At 34.5% G+C, this 27,861-nt stretch overlaps 3 protein-coding genes, 1 long non-coding RNA gene and 3 pseudogenes across 5 annotated transcripts; 5 read left to right on the top strand and 2 right to left on the bottom strand.

Annotated features, from left to right (window-relative positions):
* Positions 1 to 2,552: 2,552 nt before the first annotated feature.
* On the top strand, positions 2,553 to 3,857 carry LOC149518594 (uncharacterized; annotated as a pseudogene).
* An 890-nt stretch (positions 3,858 to 4,747) lies between these two features.
* LOC149518593 (uncharacterized) lies at positions 4,748 to 5,853 on the bottom strand. The gene is made up of 2 exons (XR_016343187.1): positions 5,250 to 5,853; positions 4,748 to 5,168 (listed from the first exon to the last, which is right to left on the bottom strand). It is a non-coding gene; the product is annotated as an uncharacterized LOC149518593 (long non-coding RNA).
* Positions 5,854 to 6,155: 302 nt separating this feature from the next.
* Positions 6,156 to 7,466, top strand: LOC111284478 (uncharacterized). Its single transcript, XM_022873129.2, has 2 exons — positions 6,156 to 6,508; positions 6,608 to 7,466. Exons 1-2 carry the CDS (start codon positions 6,452 to 6,454, stop codon positions 6,944 to 6,946), a joined length of 396 nt encoding a protein of 131 aa, XP_022728864.2. The 5' UTR covers positions 6,156 to 6,451; the 3' UTR covers positions 6,947 to 7,466.
* A 1,214-nt stretch (positions 7,467 to 8,680) lies between these two features.
* LOC111284477 (uncharacterized) lies at positions 8,681 to 10,837 on the top strand (annotated as a pseudogene).
* LOC111285222 (PHD finger protein ALFIN-LIKE 4-like) lies at positions 9,031 to 14,474 on the top strand. 2 transcript variants are annotated; one of them, XM_022874545.2, is made up of 5 exons: positions 9,031 to 11,654; positions 11,796 to 11,828; positions 12,565 to 12,793; positions 13,500 to 13,632; positions 13,965 to 14,474. In XM_022874545.2, the coding sequence occupies exons 1-5, from the start codon at positions 11,177 to 11,179 to the stop codon at positions 14,232 to 14,234; spliced, it is 1,143 nt and encodes a 380-aa protein (XP_022730280.1). In that variant the 5' UTR covers positions 9,031 to 11,176; the 3' UTR covers positions 14,235 to 14,474. The 2 variants fall into 2 exon arrangements, with proteins under 2 accessions (XP_022730280.1, XP_022730281.1); XM_022874546.2 differs by having other exon boundaries at positions 13,880 to 14,006.
* Positions 14,475 to 18,441: 3,967 nt separating this feature from the next.
* LOC111285211 (uncharacterized) lies at positions 18,442 to 20,669 on the bottom strand. The gene has a single exon (XM_022874530.2). The coding sequence runs from the start codon at positions 19,775 to 19,777 to the stop codon at positions 18,719 to 18,721; it is 1,059 nt and encodes a 352-aa protein (XP_022730265.1). The 5' UTR covers positions 19,778 to 20,669; the 3' UTR covers positions 18,442 to 18,718.
* A 1,680-nt stretch (positions 20,670 to 22,349) lies between these two features.
* On the top strand, positions 22,350 to 26,413 carry LOC111284476 (uncharacterized; annotated as a pseudogene).
* Positions 26,414 to 27,861: the final 1,448 nt, after the last annotated feature.

The following is a 27,861-nucleotide window of genomic DNA, read 5'->3' as shown; positions in this document are numbered from 1 at the left end:
GATCCCTTTTGTCCTTGCCCTTTCCCTTGGGCTTGGAATACTTGAACTTGTTCTATGGTTTGAACTCTACCAAAGACTCAGCAGTAGTTATGGCTTTAGTCAGGTCACAAACTCCCTTTTATTGTAGCTCGTGCTTCACCCACGGCTTCAGCCTATCCATTAAGGGAAATAGACCCTCTGTCTCGCTCAAATCCAAGATTTAAAATATCAGTTCAAAGAATTTTTGGATATACTCTTTTATATCCTCTTATTGATTAAACCTGCATAACTTTGCCCGCACCTCATCATTAGCTTGCTCCAAGTAAAACTGCTTCCTGAACTCTTTTTTAAACTCTGCCTAGGTTCCAATCATGGCACATTCGCATCGGACATCATCACACCTGTGCCTTCACCATAATAAAGCAACATCAATAGGATACATAAAAGCGATGCTTAAATTGGTAGCATCATCTTGCATGCTCATGGCTCGAAAGTACTGCTTCATTCCTTATAAGTAGTTATCTACTTCCTTGACTACCATTGTCTCATTAAACTCTTTGGGCTTGAGAATCTCCACATAGGTCTTAGACACTCCAGCAAATATGTCATTCCCAATGGCAGTCTTGCAAGCAACGAGCTCGCCCCTGAGCTCCTCTATCTCTCTACGCATGGCCTTCATCCCATTGTGCATGATCTCCACCTGAGCTTTCAAAACTTCGTTCCTTTGGGTGATATATCGAGGCTTTTATTAAAAGTAGCTTGCAACTCACCCTTGAGCTTTTCACCCACGGAGTCTAGTGTTTCAACATGAGTTTCCACATCGTCTAGCTTCTCTTTCACATCACCCGTGTTCACCTTCATCTTGGACAGCCTCCCATCCATGGTAGATCAAATATCTCTCGAACTGGCCTTCTTGCCCCTTCCACGGCCTTGCTCCTGGGCCTTTGGTTGTTGGCTAGCAACATCGCTCTGGGATGCCATCTCTTCGACTGCAATCTAACCTACACACAAACACAAGTAGAATCGAAATTGAACCTGCTCTGATACCAACTGTTATGGGCTCCGACCTAAGACTTAGAATTCATGTGGCCTTAGGCTTGGAATCACCTAATTCTAGCTTAAGTAAGCCTAAAACACAAGCATACGGGCACTAGAACAATTGGAAAGACAGAATGCGTAAGTTTGAAAAAATAAGAGAATAAGAGAATTGCTAGAATATGCACTGTATATTACTGAAGTAAAATGCCTGATGATGTACAAAGGAAGGTAGGGTGACCCTCTATTTATAATTGAGGCCATCAACTACACTTATGGCTAAGCTTTAAAATCATGGGATTATAATATCTCCTAAAAATCAGGAATTACATAGATTACACATTAATACAAAAAGCTTATCCTAATTTTTAGGATCAACCAAATCTTGCTAATCTTGTGTGTTTCTAGAAGATCTTGGAGCACACTTACTCCCTTGGGCCTTCCTGGATGTGGTGTGGGCATTTTGTAGGCTTGGACCTGGCTATGCGATAGGCCTACATGCTCTACGGGTTGTCTGGACTATTCTCTAAGGCCTAATGTGCAAACTCCCGTCAATACCCTTGGTGTGCAAGCCTTAACCTCTGGTGTACGAGCCTGTGTTCCTGGTACGCCCGCCCAGAGGATGACATAAGGCCCTAGCTAGCGGGTTATAATAGTTAGTAATAATAATGATGATGGAATTATTAATATGGCCAATGTCATAGGTTATGATAATGGCCATAACTAATGATAAATGAATGATAATAATGATTTATGATGATTTTTAAATATTAATCCATAATTTAGTTTAATTACGATATTTGAATGACGGCATATTTTGAAATTATTTATAAATTGATATATTTGATATTGATTTATGAATTTACAAAATGTTTGACAAAACGATGATCTTTGAAATATTTTGATATTATGATTTGATGAATATTTTAAATTATCTATATAAATATATAAAAACGATGCTTAATCCGATAAAGTGTTTAAGCCTATACTTGTTGAGCTGTAGTTTGCTTATTCTACTTTTACTTTTTCTTTTCAAATGAGTGAGTGATAAGTTTGCTTAGTTATATGAAGAGATAGAAGATGATATTGGAATGGTTACTCGGACATTAGAGATATTGTTAGCTAATGAGATCTTATAAAACGATTTTGTATTTTTATTAATTTGTATTTAGATATATAAATATTTATTATTAGTTTATTAAAAAAATTTAGAATGAATAAAAAAAAAGTTTTCTATTACTTTAAGATTTTACTTTAAGATAATATAATCATATTGCGTCTCGTTATAGAAGTGTGACACTAATTAACCTAAATTATCATCTAATCATTTCAAGTGAAAATTGGTTGGTACGTGAATTAATTTATTATAATCAAATAAGTTTAATATTTTCATAGTAATAGTAAAATTAAAATAATTTATACATTCATACTATAATTGAGTTTGAATTAATACTTTAATCCGAAGTTTCCCTTGGTCTTGCCGTCGGATGTTTAAATTTTGTATCGATGGTACGCTGCAAGTAGGCATGGAGAAGAAAGCGTTATGGAAACTACAGCTTGACAGCCGCCATATATTTTTTGTTAAAGCCGCAGCCTCATTTCATTGGATCGAACTTCACTCCTCTTTCAGTCCAGCATTTTTTTGTTTTTCCTTGTCAATTTTGGGACAATTGCTAGTATATGAAACCAGATTAAAGTATATTTAATCTTAATTACCAACTAGGAGACTAAGTTGAGAGCCGGCTCTCTTGTCCTGTAATGAATATTAAAACACAGAATTGCCCTTTCAAATGTCATAGGTGAGAATGTTACTGCTATGATCGAGGCGTAGAGACCTATAAAAGTTTATATCCCTTGATGATAGTAGAAGTTTACAAGATTCCATGGACAATTAATATCGTTTTTTCAGGAAGAAGGATATGGGCAGTGATCAGACATTGGTTTGTGTAAAGCGAGTGAAGCAAGATGAAGCAGAAGAGTGGGATGAAAGCATGCCATTGCCTGGAGACATTATTGAGGGGTTTGCTGAAAATGATGCTGATGAGTTTTTTTTGCCTGTAAAAGCTAGATCTGAACTAAGTTCACAGCTTGGAAAGATCTGCCAGAAGGTGGAGACGATCTGGGTGAAGGTTAGAAGGGGTGATGGAACACATAAGCTTTGTGTTCGTGCTGTGGCAGAGAAGAGTTCAATGCTCTGCATAGGAAGTATACAATTAGAGCGGCTAGGGATGACAGGCATGTTGCAGTTTTAGGAGACATGACCTTAGAACAATGCACTACACTCCAAGGTAGGCATCTTTAATTTCCTTTACTCTTTCATACTAGGGCCATGCTGCTGTTCCTTTCAATTTCGACTTGATTTTGCAAGACCATGAGGTCCGGAACGAATTTTGTTTAATACAAATTTCAGAAAAAAGGAACTGTATAACAGCTAGAGGCAAAAATATGACAACTTGTTCCTGCCCTTTCTATAAAGTCTAAAGACATGACTTTGAATTGAATGAAAGCTTGAGGCTTGAGTGACAGCAAATCCAGAGAAAAGAATCAAATTATGAAAGTTTAAAGTAAACCTTTCTCCAATCCATAATATATGAAAGTAGGGAGAAACTTTTGCTATTGTCAGATTTCAAAACTTTGAAACCATAGTTTACTGAAAACAACAAGCAAAGGGATTCACTGGAAACAATATGAAGAATGAAAGCAACATACTTTCTCTGGGCTCTTTGCCAAAACATTCAATTCAGGTTATATTCGTTTCATTGAAGTAATGTTATATTATATTTGTCTACTGATTAACTCAACATAGTAAAATGGGAGTTTCTGTCTGGCTATGCAGAAATGAGCAGGAGGGTGTTGAATGTGGACTTTAGAGGGTTCAACAGAAAGGAAGTGAAGTATGACTGGAAGAGGAAAGTGGGTACTTACCTGCCAGACCAAGGATCCACTGTCGTTAGTTCCATTCTTTTCCTACCCTTTCAAGGCGAATATTACATTGAGGCTACTATATCCAGTTGCATGGCCTGGTTTACTGCAGCAGTATCATCGGGGGCTCGTCTTGTCTTTGTCGATATCCAAACAGAACAGATCGTGACCTGGGTAGCTCTCTTTCTCAATCTTACTAGTCTTGATGCCAATATTGTTAGGCTAAAAGCTTCCAATCCAATCACACTAACGGAAGCAAAATCAAACAATAAATCAAATACATATGAGACAATAATTTAACGCGATTCGATCTAACTAACCTACATCTACGGATGAGAAACAAGATCCACTAGTTGTAGAGAATTACAAACTTATATCAACTCATCAACCTCACTTAACAATCAATACTCATAAGACATTCTCAATTTCCTCTAGTCCTATGAAATATTCTCAACCCAAACAAACACAAACTCAAACCCTTGTGCACCCTTTCAACATAACCAAACACATACCCATATGCTCCCATACACCATACCTATGTGGACCCTCTCAATCTCCTCTAGTCCACTCACAAACAAACATACACACCCATAAGACGTAGAGCCCCAATACTCCTATGGGGTGTCTATCCCATTAAATCCACTCTCTTACATCTTTTTCTCGTACCTAACCCTGTAGAGACTTCACCTATTTATAACCATACAAACTTGCCCATTAAGAATCCTTCTCCTCTTAGAATTCTTCTCCTGTAAGTCAAACTTACCTATTAAGAATCTTTTTCTTTTTAGAGTTCTTCTCTTGCAAGTCAAACTTACCTATTAAGAATCCTCTTTCTCTTAGAATTTTTCTTTTGTAAGTTTTCTTGTCCATCAAGTAATATCTGACAAATCTCAAACAAATCTCTAACAAATCCCAAACAAATCTCTTATGAGATTTGAGTCATTATTCTCAACAATCTCCACTTTGACTCAAATTTCATCAATTATCTGTCTTCATGCTAAACATGCTTAGCTCCACCGGCAATGGAAGTCTCACAATCATCTTCTCTTCTCTTGTGTCTTCACACTTCATACAAACCAATCCTCAATGTTTAAAACTTAAACTCGAACTCTTCTCTTGAATTGAGTTCTTATGGACTTGCTTCTTCCCATGTCTCAAACCATGCACTTCCCACATCTTAAACCTTTAGCTCTTCTCACATCTCGAACTTTCAGTTCTTTCACATCTCGAACCTTCGACTCTTTTTCACATCTTGAATCTTCAATTCTTCTCAAGCTTTGATACCACTTGTTTCAGTTCTTTCACATTCAAACCTTCGACTCTTTTTCACATATTGAATCTTCAACTCTTCTCAAGCTTTGATACCACTTGTTTCAGTTCTTTCACATCTCGAACCTTCGACTTTTTTTCACATCTTGAATCTTCAACTCTTCTCAAGCTTTGATACCACTTGTTGGGGAACATCGCAGCTCTGATATCATTTGTTGGGCTAAAAACCTCAAATCCAATCACACCAGCGGAAGCAAAATTAAATAATAAATCAAACATACAAGAGACAACAATTTAACGTGGTTCGGTCTAACTGACCTACATCCACGGATGAGAAACAAGATCTACTAGTTGTAGAAAATTACAAACTTACATCAAATCATCAACCTCACTCAACAATCAATACTCATAAGACACTCTCAATCTCCTCTAGTCCTATGGAGTATTCTCAACCCAAACAAACACAAACTCAAACCCTTGTGCACCCTTTCAACATAATCAAACACATACCTATATGCTCCCATACACCATACCTATGTGGGCTCTCTCAATCTCCTCTAGTCCACTCACAAACAAACATACACACCCATAAGACGTAGAGCCCTAATACTCTTATGGAATGTCTATCCCACAAAACCTTACAACTCTCTTACATCTTTTTCTCATACCTAACCCTATAGAGATTTCACCTATTTATAACCATATAAACTTGCCCATTAAGAATCCCTCTTCTCTTAGAATTCTTCTCCTGTAAGTCAAACTTGCCTATTAAGAATCTCTTTCCTTTTAAAATTCTTCTCTTACAAGTCAAACTTACCTATTAAGAATCCTCTTTCTCTTAGAATTCTTCTTTCGGAAGTCTTCTTGTCCATCAAGCAATATCTGACAAATCTCAAATAAATCTCAAGCAAATCCCAATTAAATATCTTATGAGATTTGAGTCATTATTCCAAACAAATATTTCTCTTAAATGAATTCTTAAGCCATGTGATTTGCTATCATATTTCTGTTTTAAAAGGATGCTTTTTGTCTATCCGAATATGCATGACTTTTTTTCTAAGCCAAGAGGAACATAAAATTAATCTCTTGTCCTTCGTATCTCTGGCAACATTTTTTTCCCAAGGAGAAAATCATTCCTAGTGGAAAGGAAATAAGTCGAGGGAAGCAACAAAACCCCAGAACTGTAGAATTTGCGCAAGGCATAAGGCTATTGTTCCTACCAGGAGTTGGTGAAGTTTTACTTGAAATGATACCAGAACCAGAAGCAGCTCGATTTGGAATGGACATAAAACGGACAGACGAGGTAATTCCCAAGTCATCTTTCCATTTTTGCTTATGGTAAGAAGAAAATAGTTTAACCAATTCATCTCTCTCTATTGTCTTGTCTAATTATTTGGCATAGGGATTTATTTGCGTCTACTCAGTAACAAAGGGTTCAGCTGCCGATAGTGCTGGGCTTCGGCAACTACTTGAAGAAGCGAATGCCAAAAGGCATCTGCTTGTTATCTCTCGATTAGAAGGCAAGAGTCTAATGCCATCGAGTGTTAGCTCTGCTGGGCTTATAGACTGTTGTGATCATGATGAAATAAAGGACACCCTAACTTCAGCTATCGACCGAATGGATATAATTCAACTCCATATCATGGCCTGGCCTAACCAAACTCGTCCTGACACCCAGCAAGCAATCCCTGCTGCCACCTTCCGGCCACCAAATGGATATTATCACTCACCACCACTGTGATCAAATTCAAATGTGAGAATCAAATCGTTTGGTAATATGAGCAAGTCATTGAATCTGTGTAAATTTTTAATTTCGCGGGTTAAAAAATTATAAATGCAAGCATAAATCCCCTCCTCTCCTTCCATTACCTCCACACAAGTACAAGTCTCCTCCTCCACCTTTCATCTATAAGTACAAGTCACCACCCCCACCAAAACCACCTTCTCTTTACAAATATATATAACCACCACCCCCACCACTCTTCCTGTGCATATGTACAAATCTCTGCCGCCGCCGCCGCCGCCGCCACCTGTTGATAATTGTATCTTCTCCTCCACCAAAACAGCACCATGACTACTACCACCACATTACCAAGAGTACCCCGTTTTTGACTACATCTCTCCACCACCTCCAAGGTTGATGTTATCAGATGTTGTTTGTGATATGGGTGTTCAAGTAAGGTTTCTTGTACTATGATGAATTTGTGTCCCTTTTCTCCGGTCCATCTGTTAATGAACGTTACCATGACCTTTTGTTATTATTTCGAAATAAATCATTAGCCTGTGCCTATCAAATTAATGGAATCGGCAATGGTGATGCTTCCAGACTAAACTCTTTCTGGTTGCAGCTGCCATTGTCAAGTTAGTTTGAATGTTTATTAATCTCTTGTAATCAAGTACATCGTAACATATGTTGCAAAAATTTGCCTATTCCACAGGCTTCCTTGTTTCCAAAAATTTCTCCAGAAGAATTTAAAAAAAAATAAAAATAAACGACTAGAATTTAAGACTTGATCTCTTGATCTTGTCACGCCACCTCTAAAAAATAAAAATCGAAATTAAAGGAATTTCCTTTCCTTTCTGTTTATGCTAGTTGTTGAGTCCAAATGAGATTGAGGGCCCCCACCAAATCCATCCACGGCCCATACCAATGGCAAAGGCGGAAGGCAATATTTTTTTAGGATCACTAACAGTGTTTGGATCGAGAGAAGAGGAAGTAAAGAAACAAAAATTAATAGAAATAAAAAAAAAAATTGTTTGGATAAATTTTTAATTTAAAAAAAATTAAAAATTCAAGAATCTTTGGTTTTACTTATAATTCTTATTTTTTAGTATCTCAATTTAGAGGAAAAATTAAGAAAAAGAAAGTTGAAAGTTTCTTATTTTTATAAAAAGATTATTATATTTATTTTTTATTAATATTTAAAATTTAATAAAAAAATAACCACATCATAATCATCTTATAATTTTTTCAAAATCATCTCTTTTTTTAAGTAAATTTCATATTTTTTAATAATTTTTTGATGATTTAATTTTAATAAATTATTAAATATAAATAAATATTTTTTTAAATTTATGAAATGTCAAACTAACTCACAATCATCTATTAATTCATGTTTATAAAACATTTTTATGTTTCACTTGATTAAAAATTATTAATATAACAGTAATGATAAAATCAAATAAAATAACAAACATATTAAGATCTATAAATATTTTAAAATTACAAGAAATAAAATATTATAATTGAAAAAATTATTAAAATAAATTATTTTTTTTCACTTTTTATTTAAAAAATAATTGTTAAAATTTTATTTATTTATTTATTTTATTAATTTTAATTATTCAAACGAAGAGTACGTAAATTTTTTCTTTTTAATTTTTTTTTATTAAAGGCTAAGAGTAGCATCACACTGCACAGTGCAGAATATAGTACTGATTCAAATGAATAAACGACTTCAGTGCCCGAAAGATCAGTAAAACCAGTTACCAGTTCATCACCAATGGCACTGCCATCATCCAGAGTCATTTTCAACTCTTCACAAGCGCTGGCGGATGTCACCCCTATTGTCAACTTCATAACCTCCCTTCTCCAAACTCTAAACCCACAAACCCCCGACCTCAAAAAACTCGGTTCAGCACCTCTAAACCGCTTCTCACCTTTCCTAGACCCAAACTTACTAGCCGTTTGGAAATTAAGCTTATCGTAATTTCAGTTTAATTCAAATATTAATTTCAATAAAATCAAGTCAATATAAAATTTTAATTAATTTTTTTAATTATAATTATAAAAAATTTTATTACTATTTTTAATTTTATCGCAAAGCAATCAACAAACAAACCAACCCTTGCCATGCTCTCTTCTTCGTCAACTGGCGATCAAATCCAAACCCAAATCCTAAAAATTATACCCACGATAAGGAATGTAATAAAGCCACCACAAATCTCCTCCTTTCCCACTCCTTGAAAAATCTCAAAAGCTCTCAGATTTCTTCGTTAGCAAAATCATCAAGGCCTATGGGGATAAAGGTAATATCAATGCTGCTATCTTCTGTTTTAACAAGGCAAAATACTTTGGGAAAAATAACTGCCTGTTTTCGTTTAATGCAATTCTGGGTGTTTTAGTTAAGACTAATAATATAAATTTCGTCAAGACCTTGTTTGATAATGTTGTGAAGGAGGGTTTTGTTCGTCCTGATGTATCTTCCTATACTATATTGATAAGGGGTTTGTGTAAAATGGGGATGGTTGAGAGTGCAAAAAAGGTGTTTGACGAAATGAGTTAGGAAGCCAAATTTGATTACTTTTAATACTATGATTAACGGGTTTTGTAAGAAGGGTGATATGGGGAGTGCAGGTGTCCTTTTTGTTAAGATGATTGCTGAGGTGGATTGCTTGCCCCGATGCTGTAACTTACACTACGTTGATTGATGGGTATTGCAAAAAAGGAGAATTTGAAGCTGCAATGAAGTATCTGGATAAGATGGTGAAAGGGGGTTACTTGCCTGATGTATTCACCTATAATGCTATTATATATGCTTTGTGTCTCGAAGGGGAAGTTGGTGAGGGAAGGAAGATGATATACCAGATGAGGTTGAATGGAGTGAAGGATAATACTGCAACTCACTTGAGTATATTAAAGGGGCTTTGTGTTATGGGGAGTTCTAAAGAAGCCATTGAATATTTTAGGTGGACGGACAGTTGTAATATGGATTTGGATGCAAAAGCATATATAGTTGTTGTGAATGAGTATTGCAAATTGAGGAAGCATGATGAAGCAATTTTGCTTCTGAAGGGAATGCATGGAAGAGGCATTAATCCGAATTTTTCTAGTTTCAATTCAGTGTTTAGGACTCTCGTGGAGTTAGGGGAGCTTGATAGAGCTGTTTTGCTTCCAAAACAGATGCCACAAATAGGTTGCACGCCAAATTTCTTGTCATATAAAACCGTGATATATGGTCTTTGTAGGGCTGGAGGTAGGATGCAAGGGGTTAAATACCTTCTCGAAGACATGCTTCAAAATGGTATTCTTACTGATGCCAGAATGTACAGTTGCATATTTGAGGGATACAGTGTGGATGGAAATGAAGAAACGGCAGTGCAAGTTTTTAATGAAATGATTGGTAAGAGTTATCTCATCAGTTTGGAGAGTTTCTCAAAATTTGTCAAAATGTTGTGTGCAAAAGGGCTGATTGTTATGGCTGAAAAAATTTTTGAGGACATTTGTAGGACATGCCCATCAGTTGAAAGGGATAGTTATAGAAGAGTCTTAGATAAGCATCTGCAAATAACTCAAGGCTCAAGTAAGGAACATAGAGGAGAAGAGAGTTCTTGAGGGTGGAAAGCATGAAAGGTATGTTCACTTGAGAATTAGAATGCAACTTTGGTTTCTGTTGGGACCTACTCTGTACCTTGTTAGCTGAATTGCAGGCTTTAGCAAACTGCAAAATTGCAAGTATTTCCTGTGAAGCCTTGACCACTTTTGGTGGACATGTAATTAGATTTGATATTCATCCGGTGGGAGCAGTATTTGTATTTCTGACATTGCTGAGATGAACTTGCCTATGTTGGTGACAACCTTTGTACAATCGCTAAAATGTTAAGCAATGAGAGACATGCCTTCAAGCCATAACTTGCTCAATTTGTTTGTCCACCATAGACAAGATGCAGAACCAGCATTAGCCCTTTAACTTGTATTTGGCTGGCATTTCAATTGGTTCACCATTCCACCTTGAGCATTGGCTCAAATGAGATGGAATTTCCCATAAACCCTCTTATCTTGTATTTTTTGGTAATTCCCTCCTACCTAGTTTAATTCTATACCAACAATCAAAGAGCAGAATCCAAATCCAGCCCTTTTTAAATTCTTATGTCGGTGTGCCACAGTCCATTATGATAACCAGACAAACACACAAGTTATGGGCCCACAACCAGCCCTTGGGCCTGTCTTGAATGATGTGTCAAAATCTAAATGGGTTTAAGAGGAAACCATCCCTCGTTGACATTTTCTAGTTTTGGGTTTTGTTTTTTTTTAATTTGTTCGTATGGGCTAAAATACCTGAAAGCCTGGGTCACGGATTCTTCTCTCTATTATCAAATCCGCTTAATTGAAAATCACATTTTCTTTCCAAATTCTCTCACATCTCTGTCTTTCCTTGTTTCTCCCTCCACAACCAGAGAGAGAGAAAGGCTTAAACTAAAACAATTTTTTTTTTCGCAAATCTTTGTTTTCCCTCCTTTTCCTCTCTCTTTCTCTCTGCTTCTCGATCCCCACTCTCCAAAACCGAAAAGAGCTCTATTTGAAACAGAAGGAGGAAAAAGAAAAAAGAAAGAAAAGAATCAGTTTTGGGTTATGGACGGCGGTGCTTCGTACAACCCACGTACAGTCGAAGAAGTCTTTCGAGATTTCAAGGGTCGTCGAGCTGGCATGATTAAAGCCCTTACTACTGGTAATACTTTTCACTCTTTTTTATTTTTATTTTTTAAACTACTCTTTTCTCATACTTGGTTTTCATCTTCTTAACCACCTTTTTTCCTCATCCCTTAAATTTTTTTGTTTAATTACTTTTTGGGTGTGGTGGTGGTTGCAGATGTGGAAGAGTTTTACCAGCAGTGCGATCCAGGTACTGCGTTTTTTTTTTTTTTTTCAATTTTCATGGAGAATTAATTGTTGAGTTTTTATACCCAGCTTTGTTTTGTTGGCGAATGATTTAGCTGGAGAATTGAAGTTACAATTTTTATTTTCAAGGTTTTTTTATATATAAATTAAACTGAAAATTCGAACCAAGTAATTGGAGTAGTTTAAAGTTTAGTATAAATGAAGTGAATTTTAGTGCATGGAATGGTGTTTACTGTTATAGCTTATTATTGTTTAAGTTTATGCCCTGAAGAAAAATTATTCAATTATTGGGCTACCATTTTCTTGTCAAATTGAACTTTCCCTTTTAAAATAAAGTGAGTAGTTTGAGCTAAGAGATCTGTATGTTCAGGTGTGATAGATTTAATAATTTCAACATTATTTTTGTTCTTCCTCCGGTTTTCCATTACAAATGTAGAGTCTTTTTCTTTAAATAACTGTACATTTTTAAAAGTTGGTGTGAAAAAATTCTTTCTTTATTTGGCAATTTTTTGATTGACAGGCAAGTTTAATATTGTGGTCATTATTTGATGCTTATTGGTTTTTTAGAATGCTTTGATTTTGGATAAAAAACATGTTCATTTTAAATTAGATGCAAATCGATGAATGCAAATGCAATAAACTCAGTGTGGTTGCCTTATTCATTTACTCGTTCTACCTTGTTAGGTTCTAGATGCATAAAATTGAATGAGTTAACTAAAATTCTAAACTTTTGATTACAGAAAAGGAGAATCTTTGCCTTTATGGATTTCCCAATGAGCAGTGGGAGGTAAATTTACCTGCTGAAGAGGTGCCTCCAGAGCTTCCGGAGCCTGCACTGGGTATTAACTTTGCCAGAGATGGGATGCAAGAAAAGGACTGGTTGTCTTTGGTTGCTGTACACAGTGACGCGTGGTTACTTTCTGTGGCATTCTATTTTGGTGCTAGGTTTGGATTTGATAAAGCTGATAGGTATTTTTCTCCTTGCCCGAGTGTCATCCCCTGATTTGGCGTTACATACACATTGTAGTTGTAAATAAGCTAATACTTTTTGTAGGTATAAATAAGCTAAGTTACTTGGTAGGCATTCACACCAACCCAACTTGACTTGAGTTCAGCCGAATAATCGGTTTGAGTCTTTTGCAGTTTTTGTGTTTTGTTATTTATTAAGATTTTTATACTGCACATTTTACGTTTATCATAAAAATTTTGCATGCTATCTTTTTCACTTAGGTGAAAAACTCTTTTTGTAAAGAGATCCTCTTTTATTGTTAAATTTAGTACATTACTAAAACTTATTTAATTTGGCTAGAATTTGCTACTTGGTTTGGAAGCCCCATTAAGTAATTTGATTTAAATACCTATTTATAAGGTTTTCCTTGTAAATTTATTGGATTGACAAGTTTAATTTCTTTGCAAAAATGCTGAAGCCAGGTGTTAATGTAATTCTGAAGTCCTTCTAGTTGTCATCCAAAGTATGATTGTTCTGATGCTTAATTTAGGCCTCATTTTGAAGAACTTACAGTGTATGGGTAAATAATATAATACTAGATTTGCATGAGTGAGCTTGCATACATTGGGATGCTCTGTACTGGATTTGCATGTGACCGTAACAAGCATGCTATATTTTGAGCTACATATTTTCCAAGATAATACCATGCTGGTTAATGTGATACAGGAAACGCCTTTTCAATATGATAAATGATCTTCCGACAATATTTGAAGTTGTGACAGGAGCAGCTAAGAAACAAACAAAGGAGAAATCTTCAGTTTCAAACCATAGCAGCAACAAATTTAAATCAAACTCTAAGGTATTGAAAATCTTTTATTGCTTAGCTGTTTCATTAAATGTTAATCTGTGTGAAGTTTAGGGTTAAGGTTGGAGCTAAAACATAATATTACATTATTCTCATAATTTGACGAGGGCTTACGGCTTAGTAAAAACTCTAATAGTGGAAGTATAATTCTTTTAGACATAAAGCTGACCAAATTAAGTTGGCATTTTGGGTTGTTACATCAATATTTCTGCAAAGTTCATTCTCCTTGTGCTGATAGCAGAGCCGAAAGAGGGAAATAACTTTACAATTTCAAGGGGACCTTATAAAGTAGATATTCTTTTCCCTTTGTGTTTGAAAAAATGCAGCGAGGTTCTGAATCTCAGCCCAAATATTCAAAGGCAGCAGCATCAAAGGATGAGGATGATGATGGTATGGAAGATGAAGATGACGAGGAGCATGGAGATACATTATGTGGGGCTTGTGGAGAGAATTATGCCTCTGATGAATTCTGGATTTGCTGTGATATCTGTGAGAAATGGTTCCACGGAAAGTGCGTCAAGATAACACCAGCAAGGGCAGAGCATATTAAGCAGTACAAATGCCCATCTTGCAGCAACAAGAGAGCAAGGCCTTGATGATGGCTGGTTGGTGGCTCTTATGTGAACTCTGTTATTGTGGACTGCTAACTGTCTGGTAGATCATGTATTCAAGTTTGTTCTTAGTCAATGTGTCCTTTAATCTATGAAACCTGTCATGGCTTTTATGTGTAGGTCGTGAACTTGCTGTTTAATTTGATTATGAAATAGGATATCTATAATCAGGTTGAGAATCATTTTCTTTCAGTCATTGGAAGGTAGACTTGTTTTATGTTTGAATCTTCTTGTCATCATATGCATGCAACTTCATTTCCTTTTGTATTCTATAAGCTTCAGAAGGGTAATGCTTTATCATTTCAATATTTATTATATATAATAAAAATATATAAAATGAGGAATTTCAAAAGTGCAATTATTAAAGATATAAACCTTTGATAATTTATTAAATTAACCATCTTATCCTTAATTATTAATTTTTATTTGTTCCCTGTTTAAAATAGAAGTCATCACGTGCTTACCATAAAGGCATAAACTAGTACATGTAAAAATAAAAACAATGAAGAAAAATAGGAATTGTCTGTACTACATGGTTTCCTTGTTTGGGGCAGGTGCAAAACGGTGTGGGCAGAATGAGAGACGTTCAGCCCAGCACGGCCTGCTAAGAGATGGGTCTTGGGCCCAGTGGTTTTGCAAGACTCTGTTTTTCCCTAAACAAAAAGAAAAGGAAAGTGTAGTAAAATATTTATGAACAACTAAAACCGGCCATTTAATTTGTCATTTTCATCCTAAGCTTTCCCCCCACCTTTGCTTCTGCACTTGGGTCAATGACAAACAATCGATGAGGAAAGCTTTTGTCCTTTCTCACCATATTTCTCTGTTCAACCAAAGACTATTACCATTTAGCGAAAGGATAATAAGATTAAAGACAATGCCAATGTAATAAAAATACTACTAATATATACTATAAATTGTTTTTTGATTGAGACGCTTTATCCACCATGAAAGGCACATGACTTCCATGTCTGAGCCTTTGTTTGTCAGTATCATTGGACATCGTAAATCCATTGTCTCCCAAACAGAAAAATACAAAAGAAAAAAGGGTTCTACTGTGCAAATTGTAACTGCAATTCCAGAATAAAATACGGATGAAAAGTGAATACAACGGTGGGTGTTTTGAGTATGTAAAGGCTAAAACTTGGTTTCTTTTTCTTTTTTTTTGGAGATAATTGAAACTTGGTTTCATTTGCGTGCCATCATCAAGTTTTCTGTGTAGCTCTCAATGTAATAACTGAAACTACAGAAATGAGTTATTAGCCAAAATTACACTTGACTGTTATCCACAAATGCCCTCAATTCCTTTTGCATTTTGTTTTAGATCTCACTCTTTTGCGGGAGAAGTGGTGCTCAAATTGGCTTCAATCTCAGCTGTTTCATTATCTCTCAGGCAAATGTAGCTGTTGTGGATGAAAATCAGACTGGCCAATAGAGTAGTGGGTTGGCCAGTTGTTTCTGCTTGCCTGGTCCATACACAATCTTAATAATGGCAACTGCTGGATGGTCCATTGTAAATCCATCGGGCAAATGGGTTTTCTCATCAGCCCCTGGTTTTTCATCCCTCTAATTGTGTGACTCAAACTCCCAATTAAAAAAAAAAAAAGAAAAGAAAGGAAAAGTTCATCTCCTCTACATAAAGGCCAAAGCTGCCTGCCTCATCATGCTAATCATTTTTCTGTCCGTTGCCGCCAACGATTGCTTCTTTTAGTGCTTTTCATCTATCGATGCAGATGGAAAATTTTGCGTTAAACTATACGATTTTTTGCCCATTTAAGTAGTGAAGAGTTATGTATTATCTACAGGTTTAAGGTAACTAGTTAAAATTTAAAATTTAAATGTAAACTAAAAGAACTCAAATTTAAATTTTTATTATTTTTTATTAATAAATAATTTATAAATTTAAAGAATCTCAAAAAATATATGAATTTTCTTGTAAATAGACACTTATGCTAACTTTAAAGATAAAGTAAACTCCTTCCTCCTATACCTTTTTTCCCAAAAACAAAAAAGTGATGTACTATGTTTATTCAGTGAAAATACTTTTGCAATGTGTCTGAGAAATGAGAAGGTGGGATTGAACTTTTGTAATGTGCTCCTGTCTCCCCTTTGTCCTCACCCAGTGAGTCCATCATGACTTTACATTAATGCTGTCAGAACGAAACCCTACCGAGAGCACCCAGATATATATATATATATATATATTGTTGTTACAAAAAGAAAAATGTCAGCACACAAAATTTGAAGTCAACACAAATTTATTAAACACCACTTAGATATGATAGATTGATAGGAGTACTGATAATTACTTTAATGCACTTCCAGGATAAGTGAAGGAGGCGAAAGTTTTTCCTACGAATCTATGGTCTGGATCGATGAGTGATAACAGAGTTTAAAATATGAAAGGGAAAGAGTTCAGGTACGTGCGTACCCAAAAGGCCAAAAAAAAAAAAAAAAAAAGGTGAGGCACACGAGAGACAGTGAAAAATGGACTAGAAAAATGTTGGGGATAGTTTGAACTTTTAGCCATTATTTAAACCCATGCGTGTTATTCAGTGACGAGGCATGTGATTTTCCTGTTACTTTCAAAGATGACTTGTTCAGAGGCAGATTTAAAATTTTTCTAAAATGTTCGTTCATATTATATATAAAAAATTAATAAATTTATTAATTTTATTAACGACAAATAAATTTAAAAGTGTTTAAAAGAATTTCTAAATCAATTTTTAAAAGTGTTAAGAGCACCTTATTTCAGCATATAAATCCTCGTCTCGCCCAGCTGAGAATGCCTTGGCAGTAATTTGTTTTACGTATTTTCACCTGTAGCTCTCTTATGCGGAGTGCAGGTTATTTATTGTTTGCATACAAAAACAAGTTCACTGCCCAATCTTTGGATGATTTACTTCGTTTTTTAGTCTAAAATACGTTATATGACCCAAAGTGGGAAGCTTTAAGTATTACCTTTTTCTATCCAAATTTTGTCTATCTTTTCAAGTTTTCTAGTGAACAAAGCCTATTCACCTTTTCTCGATGTGTAGTCCCATTTATATGCTTCGTAAATGGAAATAGAATAACAAGGCTAAAAGGCAAGAAGGCATAGATAGAACTTCTTACATCAACTAATCCCCTAAACGTCACAATGAATTTAGGGATGTTAATACTTAAGTTATAAATAAAACAAAATATTTTTCCTTCACATCTTTGAATTTTTATATTATATTCATATTTAATAAATATTTTAAATTAAAAAATTATTTAATACATTTATAATAAATTTTTTTGATTTTACAAACGAGATTAAAACGGTAACATATATCTTTTATATATTTTAAAAAATTAATTTAAAAAAATAAATGAAACATGTGTTATTATTTTAGTTTCGCTTGTGAAATTAAAAAATTTCACTATCAATATATCAAATAATTTTTTATTTAAATTTATCTTAATTTACATCTTTTTAGATATTTAATAGATATAAATAATTATCATACCTATAACTTAAAAAAAATAAATACCAAGATTTATTTTTTTATCTTTATATTTTTATCTTATATATTATTTTTTTTTATCTTTTTTATTTTTATCTTATATATTTAAGTAATTTTTTATAAATAGATATATTAATATATATTTTTTCAATAAAAATATATTAATTCTAATTAATTTAAAACAATAACTTATATTATTTAATAAAAAATTTATTTACTAAATATATATAAATATATATGTAAAATACAAATAAGAGAAGAATGTTTTCTTATCTATCTTCATCTTCCTATCTAATAAAAATTTAAAATTATATCTATTTGCATCACATACCCATGATATAATACCCATTTCTATCTCTATTATCTCCATCCCTATTCAAATAAAATGTCAGCACCCTATTAGATAAGAATAAGATTGATATTCCTAAATGAGTTCATATCACATTGAAATACATTAACATGGTTTGCAAAGTGAAACACTTTGGTCCGAAAATATATTCGCTTAAGCAAGAAATGGACATAAGTCACCCATCTTTCAATGATAAGAGATGACTCAAAACGCATTAAGAGGTGCTACAAAGTCAATTCATAGCACAAGCATTCATTCAAAGAATATGTATTCTTTTTCAATCATCATAAGAATTTATCCAAAGACTTCTACTCTGTCATGACTGAGATTGCAAAGTTCAAGGGGATTAAAAGAAAAATCAAACCAAACTTTGGAGTAGTAAAGGATTGAATTATGACAGATTGAGAACATGGAAGATACATTATTACAGAGTGACCAAGATGAAGAAATGCTTCATACACCTTTTACATTGACACGCAGGTGATCCTCATCATTAAAAGGCCAAAACAAGAAAAGAAACGTTTACAATGAGTAACCCCTCTTACTAAGCAGGCCGATTAAAGCCAACAGGGAATAAGGTAACAAAAAGCATCTCAAGTGTGAGAAACATTCTGTTTTTCGGTCACCCGCCCTATTCACGATGTCAAGCTCTCTTTGCTCTTAGTTGATAACCGTTTCAAGAGCTCATAGGTAGTGACCATGGTTGTTGCAGACATAGACATTGATGCCCACCTTGGTCCCAATCCCCTGTAACAAGCTGTGAATCCGCCTTCTTTAACCAAATTCCGCATTGTCTGCAAAACCGTCAAAGGTTTTCTTATCCCATTCTCTTCTCTATCCAGAACCTGTAATCTAGTCTTGATGGTGTCAAGTGGCATAGTGATTAAAGCTGAAACGCCACTAGCCATGGCCGCACTTAACCCTTGGACTAACACCAAGGTCTTTGAATCAGGCCTAAAACCAGATCCCCCAATCACACCACCCTCATCCTTTTTACTCATAGAGCAACCAAAACTACCCCATATGAGCTTGTGTGCGACAGAGTAAGAAGCCCACCAAACCGCATTAGATGGTGCATATGTCAATATTGAGATCCCAAATCCCCTATAAAATCCTTTAGGGCCATCTGCATACAGAATTTTCCTAAACGCATCAAGACCATTTCTATATCTACAAGAATTCACATTTGGATTTACATTTTTGCTACTATTACTATTGTTGTAGCCTTGAACCATAAGTCTTTGGCTCACAACATCAATTGGGGTCCAAACAAGTTGTGCAGCCATAGCTGAACTCAAGCCAGCAGCAGCACTAGCTATAGCAGTTGCTGTAGTATCTGAAAATCCTAAACTAACAGTTGCAGTGCCAACACTGCTCTTGGTAACCTCAAGGGCTCCCATGTAAAGGGCTCGAGCTGGGATTGTCCCCATCAAAGAGGTACCAAAACCCCTATAGAATCCTCTCAATCCTTCATATCTCATAATAGAGGAAGACATTTTAAAGCAAGAAATTTGAGAAGATGAAACTTGTTGCCTAGTTTTCAAGACAACTATAGGGTAAAGAGCAGCTGATAAACCTGAAAATAAAGCAGCACCAAATAAAAAGAACTTGGATTTGTCAAGCATATGCCAATCTATATCTGCCGGTATATGAATCTCCGACCCTGAATCATCCTCGGCTGCACTTAAACTCATTTTCGCCACTTCTGTAAACTGTTTTAGTTCAACTAACTAAAATCTGTTTTTTGTTATCCTTTCAACAAAATTAATCAGCACCCACCTCAAATCCTATTCAAAACTCTATATAAACCAACTCCGCTCAAGTAAAATAAAACTCCAGCTATTTGCGTTTTCCATACAATTAAAGCTACAAATTCGCATGAGTGGAGAAGATGATCAGAAGGCAAAGAAAATTAAAATTTATGAGGGTTTTTAGTCTTTTAAGTATTTGGACTGTACAAAATCAGGAAGTCTATGCAGAAAAGGAAAGGAAAAATGAAGACTTTTTTGTTAGTATTAGGTATAAAACCTAAAAAAAAAAAAAAGGTTTCGCGGGTTTTTCCTTTTGCGCAGTCAAATTTGTGAGCGAACGTGGATCATCAGAAATAAGTCGAACATTTACTCACTATGCAAAAACCCCATATTTTTATTTTTGATTCTTACCAGAAAAAAACCAAGTCTTTGCAACATCTTCAAGGCTTCATCTTTTGTCAGTAGGCAACTGGGTAATAATAAAGAGAGATAGAGTCAAAGAATCTTAAACAAGGGCAAAAAGAAATGGGTTTTAGGAGGGTTTCACAGAAAGCGAAATGGATTGTGTTAATAAGAAGGAAGTGGAAAGAGAGAAGTGAGGGAGAGTGAAAAAGAGAGATTTAACGTTAGAGAGGAAAGAAGACAAAGTTATGGATTTTAGCAAAGGGTTTTGCGGAACTATCGGTTAGCCTGGTTTCAAGGTTCAGTTGGTTCAAGCAGCTGGACTGTTGCTACCCTCTGATTTCCAACTTATCTGTGGGTGATCTCTTCAGTTCATCATTTGCATCTCTAAACTGTCCTTCCATCGACATGAATTCTTGAAAACAGCACAGCTACACCTAACATCCATGGGTTGGGCTGCTTTTTTTATTTTGGGTCATCCTTTTTGTCAAGAGCTATACCCATTACTAGTTCTGAGTTCACTCGTCGTATATTTTCACAAGTGATAAAAGAGAGATAAATTTTATCTCATATTTTTATATTATTGAATAAATTCAAAAATAAATTTTAAAAATTTATGAATAAATTAATTAATTCATAAATAAGATCTGGAATAAAATGTTTGTATTTTGGATTATAAAAGTAAGGATAAAAAAAAATTAGTTACTCTTTGAGGAATAAGATCAAAATAGGGTGAAAGTAAATGAAAAATTATATCTAATGAAATGAAATTCGGTTGAAAAAGTGATTGTTCTGTAACTCTTTTTGATTTTAGATCAATTAATTATTTTTTTTCAAATCTGTGAATTTATTTTTAATTGTATTAAAAAAAAATTGTTCTGGTTGATTTGAGATAAGAATGAAGTATTATTTTGATTGTAAAGATATTGGTGCGGATGCAAGAGGGATTTTATATTGAAATGGTATGAAAAAATATTTTGAAGGTGAAGTTGAAAGATTGTATAATTATGTCATATCAAAAGTATAAATATTTGAAATAAAATTAATGAGATAAATAATAATTTTTTTAATTAAATGGAACAAACATCTGAATGTGTAAACTATGCAAATTATTTAAATCATTTTTCAAGTTTTTAAGTTATAATTATAATACCTGACAAGTTATTGATAAATTCTTATTAGTTCAATTTGTAAAAACATAAAAGACCAGCAACGCTGCACCCTACCACTCAAACGTGTGTGCATATATGAGAGAGACAAACTGTGGAACAGATCAAACAATGCACCATATCCTAGTCATCTTCAATTTATCTGTATTCACATTTGTGTAAATATTATTTCCTATGAGAGCTGAAAGAGCTGTCCCACTATATTGCCATGCTAAGCTCACTCCTTTTCATAAGAACCCGTACCCTGTTTCTTTTACCCCTTTCTTCGCAGAGACAAGACGTATGGGATGCCTGAAAGGTTTCTTTCAATTGTCTTCTTGTATGTGGTGTAGTGCATGACCTTATCGATTCTCATTGCTGAAGGAGGTTTAAGCTATACATATATGTAACATTGATGTGATAGACACCTTAGGCACCATTTGATTGTCCACTGCAATTCTGCAAGTCTTCTTGTTTAGCCTTTCAAGTTTCTATTAAACCTGGAATATGAATAACTCATTATTTTTGGCATTTTGATTCCCCAAAAACTGCTATATAAGTGTTTCTATACATTGAACTGTGAGCTGTGGTAGCAATCCATTTGGCTGTAAGATAAAAACTGAGCAATCATACTTGTGTTATTAAGTCAGTGCTTCTATTTCGCCTTGTGAGAAGAAATCAATTCCGCCTAGTTGGAATTTTTTTCTTACGTCAGAATTGTTCAGTTTGAATTATTGATATGTTGATGTCATTAGTCAATTTAAATACCAACCAATGAGAATATTTTACTTGACAATTCAATAAAATTTGGCCGCCTGCCCCATGAAAGCATGTGTTTAGGACAATAATTGTGATAAAAAATCGTTTTATGAGCAAAGATTCAACAAAGTTAGAGTGTTGGAGTTGTCTACCATTATAATATTGGACTTAAGAGATAATCCCTTCACTGTAGACTCCCCAATGGCATGTTTCTTACAATATAAGCACTATTTTTATAAACTTATACAACGGTTTTGCGGACATCAACAAGAAACTATCAAACAAAATTGGACTTAAAAACTCTCTCATCTTATAAATATTTAACCAACGCCAGCCGCCAGGACTACTTGTCCCGTCTTCTGCACCTTTTGCCTGATCATCCATCCGACAACAAAAAATGGCAAGAATGTTGGAAAGCAAGCTTTACGAAGCAGCAGAAGAAGGGAGTGTAACTAGTTTCTTAGAGTTAAATTCAACAGGATCGCTTGCTTCTGGACGGAGTGCTCGTTAATTATACCACTAAGACTCCTTTGCATGTAGCTGCAATGCTTGGACCTACAGATTTTGTGAAGGAGATTATACATAGAAAGCCAGAGTTTACCAAAGAATCCGATTCAAGGGGTTCATCAGCTCTTCACTTAGCTTCGGCAAAAGGGTATGTTAAAATAGTCAAAGCATTGCTATTTGTTAACCTTGACATGTGTCTGGCTCGTGACATAGAAGAAAGAAACCCTCTTCCTCTTGCGGCCATAAAGGGCCAGGTTGACGTTTTAAAGGAGCTAGTCCGTGCCAGACCACAAGCAGCTTAGGTCACCGTGTCTTGGGGAGAGACCATATTGCATTTGTGCGTGAAGTACGGACAATTTGAGTCTCTGAAGCTAGTGATTGAAGTAATGGATGACCATGAAATTGTGAATGCTAAAGACGATTATGGAATGACGGTCTTGCATCTAGCGGTTGCTTACAAACAAATTGAGGAATGGATTGGATCAAACTGCATATCATCTCCAAGCCTTGTTGCCTTTTATTATTTTTCCCCTTTCATTTGGTTTAGCCAATTACATTTAATCTATAAACTAATCAATTGCCTATGTAGCTATTAAGAATGCAGAGGAATTTAGGCTTCTTTCTGTTTTACTGGTGCTGTAACTAATCATTTAGTAATGATAACAAATGTGCAGACAATAAAATTTTCGCTTTTCAATACAAGCGTTGAAGTGAATGGTCTAAATGCAAATGGTTTTACTGCTTTGGACGTTCTTGATCATAGTAAGAGAGGCTTGAAAGACTTTGACATAGCTGAGTCCTTACGAGATGCTGGAGCACTAAGAGCCGCAGATATTTCACATTCAGGAACTAGAATAGGAGGATTGAAAACAAAGGCAAAACCTCTAATTGCTCAAATTATTTCAACCAACGCACCAGCCACAGGATATCACAACGTGCAAAAAACTATCAATAAGGCAGATTGGCTTGCTAGAAAGCGAGATGCATCGATGGTAGTGGCATCACTAATTGCAACAATCAAGGACGGATCTACGTAGAAGTGTCACGAGTCGAGATTTAAGCTTCGAACTCGCACGATTTTGAGATCCGGACATCCACTCATCCAACGTCCCAGATTAACTTAACTGCTACGGTTCACACCCTTGTGAGATATTGTCCGCTCTGACCCCCTTAACATCACGATTTTATCTTATAAAAAACACCTCACAAGAAAGAGGTGGTGTGAACCTTTTTATACCCCAGTAAGCCTCCTGTTATGTTCGATGTGGGATTCATGACTCATCCTTAGGTCCGTGACATTCTCCTGCACTCAAACTCGTGACGCTCTTATCACGAAAGCTGACCACCCTGCCTACCTTCCTCGAGGCGCTTGGCATGGATCGAACGGTTTAGGGCTAGCTTTGATACCACTTGTCACGGGTCGAAACTTAAGCTTCAAACCTGCGTGACTCTAGAACCCGAGTATCCACTCATCCGACATCCTTGTGACGCTCTTATCACAGAAGATGGTCACCCTGCCTACTTCCCTCGAGGTGCTTGGCGTGGATCAAACGGTTTAGGGCTAGCTTTGATACCACTTGTCACGGGTCGAAACTTAAGCTTCGAACTTGCGCGACTCTAGAATCCGAGCATCCACTCATCCGACATCTCAGATCAGCCTAACTGTCACGATTCACACCCTTGTGAGGTATTGTCCGTCTGGTCCTCATGACCTCACGATTTTATCCTACAAAAAGCGTCTTACAATGAAGAGGTGGTGTGAACCTTTTTATACCCTAGTGACCCTCTTATTATGTTCGATGTGAGATTCAAGACTCTTCCTTAAATTCATGACAGAAGCATGTGGGGCAGTCGTCCCCACTGAGTTCATAAAATCTTTTGGGTTTATTATAAAAACTAGCAAAAGTTTTCAAAATTTAAAATTTTATGCTTATAGAAAATCTTTGTGATCATATTTGCCCCCCACTAAGTTAAGGGTCATACATGAAATTTTTCATTATTTATCTAATAATTGAACATTAACACTTTGAGTGCTACTCAATATCATTATAATATATATATATATATATTTATATAATTTTCAAGTTTGTAAAAAATAAAATAAAATACTTTTAGAGAGTTTGAAATTGTTAAATTTTTAATTTCTTATAATGATTTGTTTAGATTGATACAAGTTGATCTTATAGGGATAATGAGATATGAAGCTTGCATAAAATAAATAATCATTTTCATTCATCTTTTCATTGTATGTGAGAAAAGAATAAATTTTTATTTTTCAAATTATAATAAATAAAAATCAAATATATTTGTTTATTAAAAGTAAATGATAAAACTAAATATAGTAAAAGTAAATAATAAGACATGTTAATTTTTATTTCATTTTTTCACATAGTATATTTATTTTTAAAAATTTTGTAAGTAAAATTTTATTAAATTAATATATCTATATATATGTGTGTGCGTGTCTATTATCATAAATAATTTATCTAAATAGTGTTTAGGTTATATTCATTAAAAATCATATAATTAATTATGCAAATATTATTTATATTGCAAAACAATTTTTTTCATTTATAAAAAATATTATAAATGCTAATTTTATTTGTAATTTTTAAAATTAAGTTATATTTCAATAAAAAAAATTTAAATTAATTTAAAATATTTGCCCCCACATATATAATGCTGGCTCCGCTGGCAACAGTGGCTTTGCAAGCTGGATTAACCCCTCCTGGTAGTCTCTGGCAAGATTACTCGACAGGAACTTCCCAAGACAACAATGGAACAGAATCTCACATGGCAGGAACTTCAATAATAGCAGATAAGAACCATAGCTATTACACTCAGTACCTTTCTTACAACACAATAAGTTTCATTGCATCATTAAGCATAATCTTGTTGCTGATTTCTGGGTTACCTTTCAAGCGAAGACTTTTCATGTGGATGTTAACAGTGATTGTGTGGATTGCAATCACATCCATGGCCATTACATACAGAGTTTCACTTCTTGTTTTTACCCCAAAAAAGGAGCAGCTAAACGTCACTCGCGTGCTTGAATATGCTCTCAAGGTGTGGATTAGGGTGATGACTCTTCTTCTGGGGCAAACCATTCGCCTCTCGGCAAGTTTTGTCCGAGAGAGTTGAAAATGTGCTGGGGAAAAAGAGAAAACCACCGCCACCGTTAGTGTACCGACCATTCCCGCTTGCGATCAATGCTGAATTCTAATCCTCTTATCAATTAGTAGTACGTCTCTATTAATGTAATTGGAAGATGAGCAGAAGGAATTGGCTTCTCGAGCAATAGAGCAATCCCAGTCCAACTGAATAAGTTGCTTGCAATCCTGAATGACTTGGTATAGAGGATCATTATCCTGAATCAGCCGCAAAATTTTCTGTAGAGCCAATAAGGAGACCCTAATTCCACTAGGACTCGTCGGCATCCATGCGCACAAACCAGATTTAAACCAGTAGAGATGGCATAAATATCAGCCTTGGTAACAGAACCCCATCCACTTCTTGTAAAACCAAAAACCCAAGAACCATCACTGTCCCTGCAACGACCGCCCAAATCTAAATCACCAGGATTAGATGTAGCAGCTGCATCCACCTTCAGTTTGACCATGTTTTGAGGTAATTTTATTAGATTTTCGAGGCGTTTGAGTTGTATATATTCCGTACATGTTGTTTGAAAACCATTTAACTAGATAGTTTGCTGAAAGACAAATAATGTGATTATAATCAGAATTTTTTTTGTTTAATTCTCTCCTTCATTTCAATCCTGACATTACCTTATAAACAACCTGCAGTTTCTTTTGGTATTAAAGTCAAGGTTACAGATTTGAGTTTTAATAGTATTGTTAGAAGGGAGATTGGTGGCAGATCAAAGGTTAGTCACGTCTATTAACTTCATATGCTTTATAATCGATCGTTATTCTTTGTACTATAAAGTTGTAAGCTTTTTAATAAACATAATTTTATTTATGCTTATTTTTTTCTTTTACAATGTTGTTAATTTTTCTTAAATAATATGAGTATCTGTATCCTACATTACATGATATAATGAAACACGTTGATATCAATTTATTTTCTGATTATAGTCAGTATCTTTTTGTATTGCTCTCAATCACAAATTAAAGAATGTGTGAATAAATAATGATATATATAGAGATCGAAAACTAAATCTGCGAGGCGTCTTGTGAGATAAAATCATGAGACATTCGGGTTAAAGCAAACAATACTTCTCAGGTTTGGTGCAGTCTTTACAAATGATATTAGAGCGATCACCAGTAAGTGAAAACTAAATGCTACATTATGAGAGTCACTAAGTGGTATACGATGAAAAAACACATTTAGAATTCTAACGTCTGATATGATCTTAGTCCTGTGGTTAGACTCGGTTTGCCAGGGACATCAAGGTTTAAAAATGAAAAATATTGTAACACCCAAAATCCTACATTAGAATAATGTATGGATAAATAATGATATATATATATATATCTAAAACTCAAATTTATGAGACTCTTTTTTTGATAAAACTCTGAGACCTTTGGATCAAAATGGATAATACCTTTCAAGTTGGGTGTGGGTCTCCACACTTTTTGCCTAACTTATTCTAATTTTCATCTTTCGTATTTGCTAGTTTGGTCGAATCATCCAATACCAACTTATACAAATCTTTACAGTGTAAGTAATATTCTATCATAAGCTTCTAAATTGAATAATTTGATACCGTCAATTTTATCATTAACCTATATCACCTTCAATGATCTGAAATAGAATTTACTTTTATCTTAGTTTGCTTCTGTGTTGATATCTCAAAATAACTATCATTTTAATACCACTTGTTGAGTCTGAAGTAACAAACACAATAACAAAAATAATGTTGGGTCTGAAGTAATAAATACAATAACATAAAAATAATATATCGTAATAAATCTACAATAATTAATAACAATCAACAATGCAATAAAAATAAAAGTATACCTAAATTTATATGAAAAACCCTCCAATGTAAAGAAAAAAATTACAAACCACAAAAAAAATCTCTACTATCAAATAATATATATTCAAAGTTTTCCTCTAACTAAAATTAGAATTAATCAATAATTAAAGATAATTAAAAAATTCTCATAAAATAAATAATTCAACAAATACACTCTAAATTTATTTTTAAAGAGTTTCAAACATAATCATTGTCTAAAATATAAAATTTTG

The sequence above is a fragment of the Durio zibethinus genome, chromosome 6 (assembly GCF_047325235.1).
Source record: "Durio zibethinus cultivar Kanyao isolate XHJ-2024 chromosome 6, ASM4732523v1, whole genome shotgun sequence".
Classification (NCBI taxonomy): domain Eukaryota; kingdom Viridiplantae; phylum Streptophyta; class Magnoliopsida; order Malvales; family Malvaceae; genus Durio; species Durio zibethinus.
The sequence above is the reverse complement of the archived record's forward strand: the minus strand, read 5'-3'. Positions and strand labels throughout refer to the sequence as shown.

Coding starts and splice junctions, on each gene's coding strand:
- LOC111284478 (XM_022873129.2), top strand. CDS start 6,452: ATGATACCAGAACCAGAAGCAGCTCGATTTGGAATGGACATAAAACGG. Junction 6,509..6,607: donor ACATAAAACGGACAGACGAG/GTAATTCCCAAG, acceptor TATTTGGCATAG/GGATTTATTTGCGTCTACTC.
- LOC111285222 (XM_022874545.2), top strand. CDS start 11,177: ATGGGTTTAAGAGGAAACCATCCCTCGTTGACATTTTCTAGTTTTGGG. Junction 11,829..12,564: donor TTACCAGCAGTGCGATCCAG/GTACTGCGTTTT, acceptor TTTTGATTACAG/AAAAGGAGAATCTTTGCCTT. Junction 13,633..13,964: donor AATTTAAATCAAACTCTAAG/GTATTGAAAATC, acceptor GAAAAAATGCAG/CGAGGTTCTGAATCTCAGCC.
- LOC111285211 (XM_022874530.2), bottom strand. CDS start 19,777: ATGAGTTTAAGTGCAGCCGAGGATGATTCAGGGTCGGAGATTCATATA.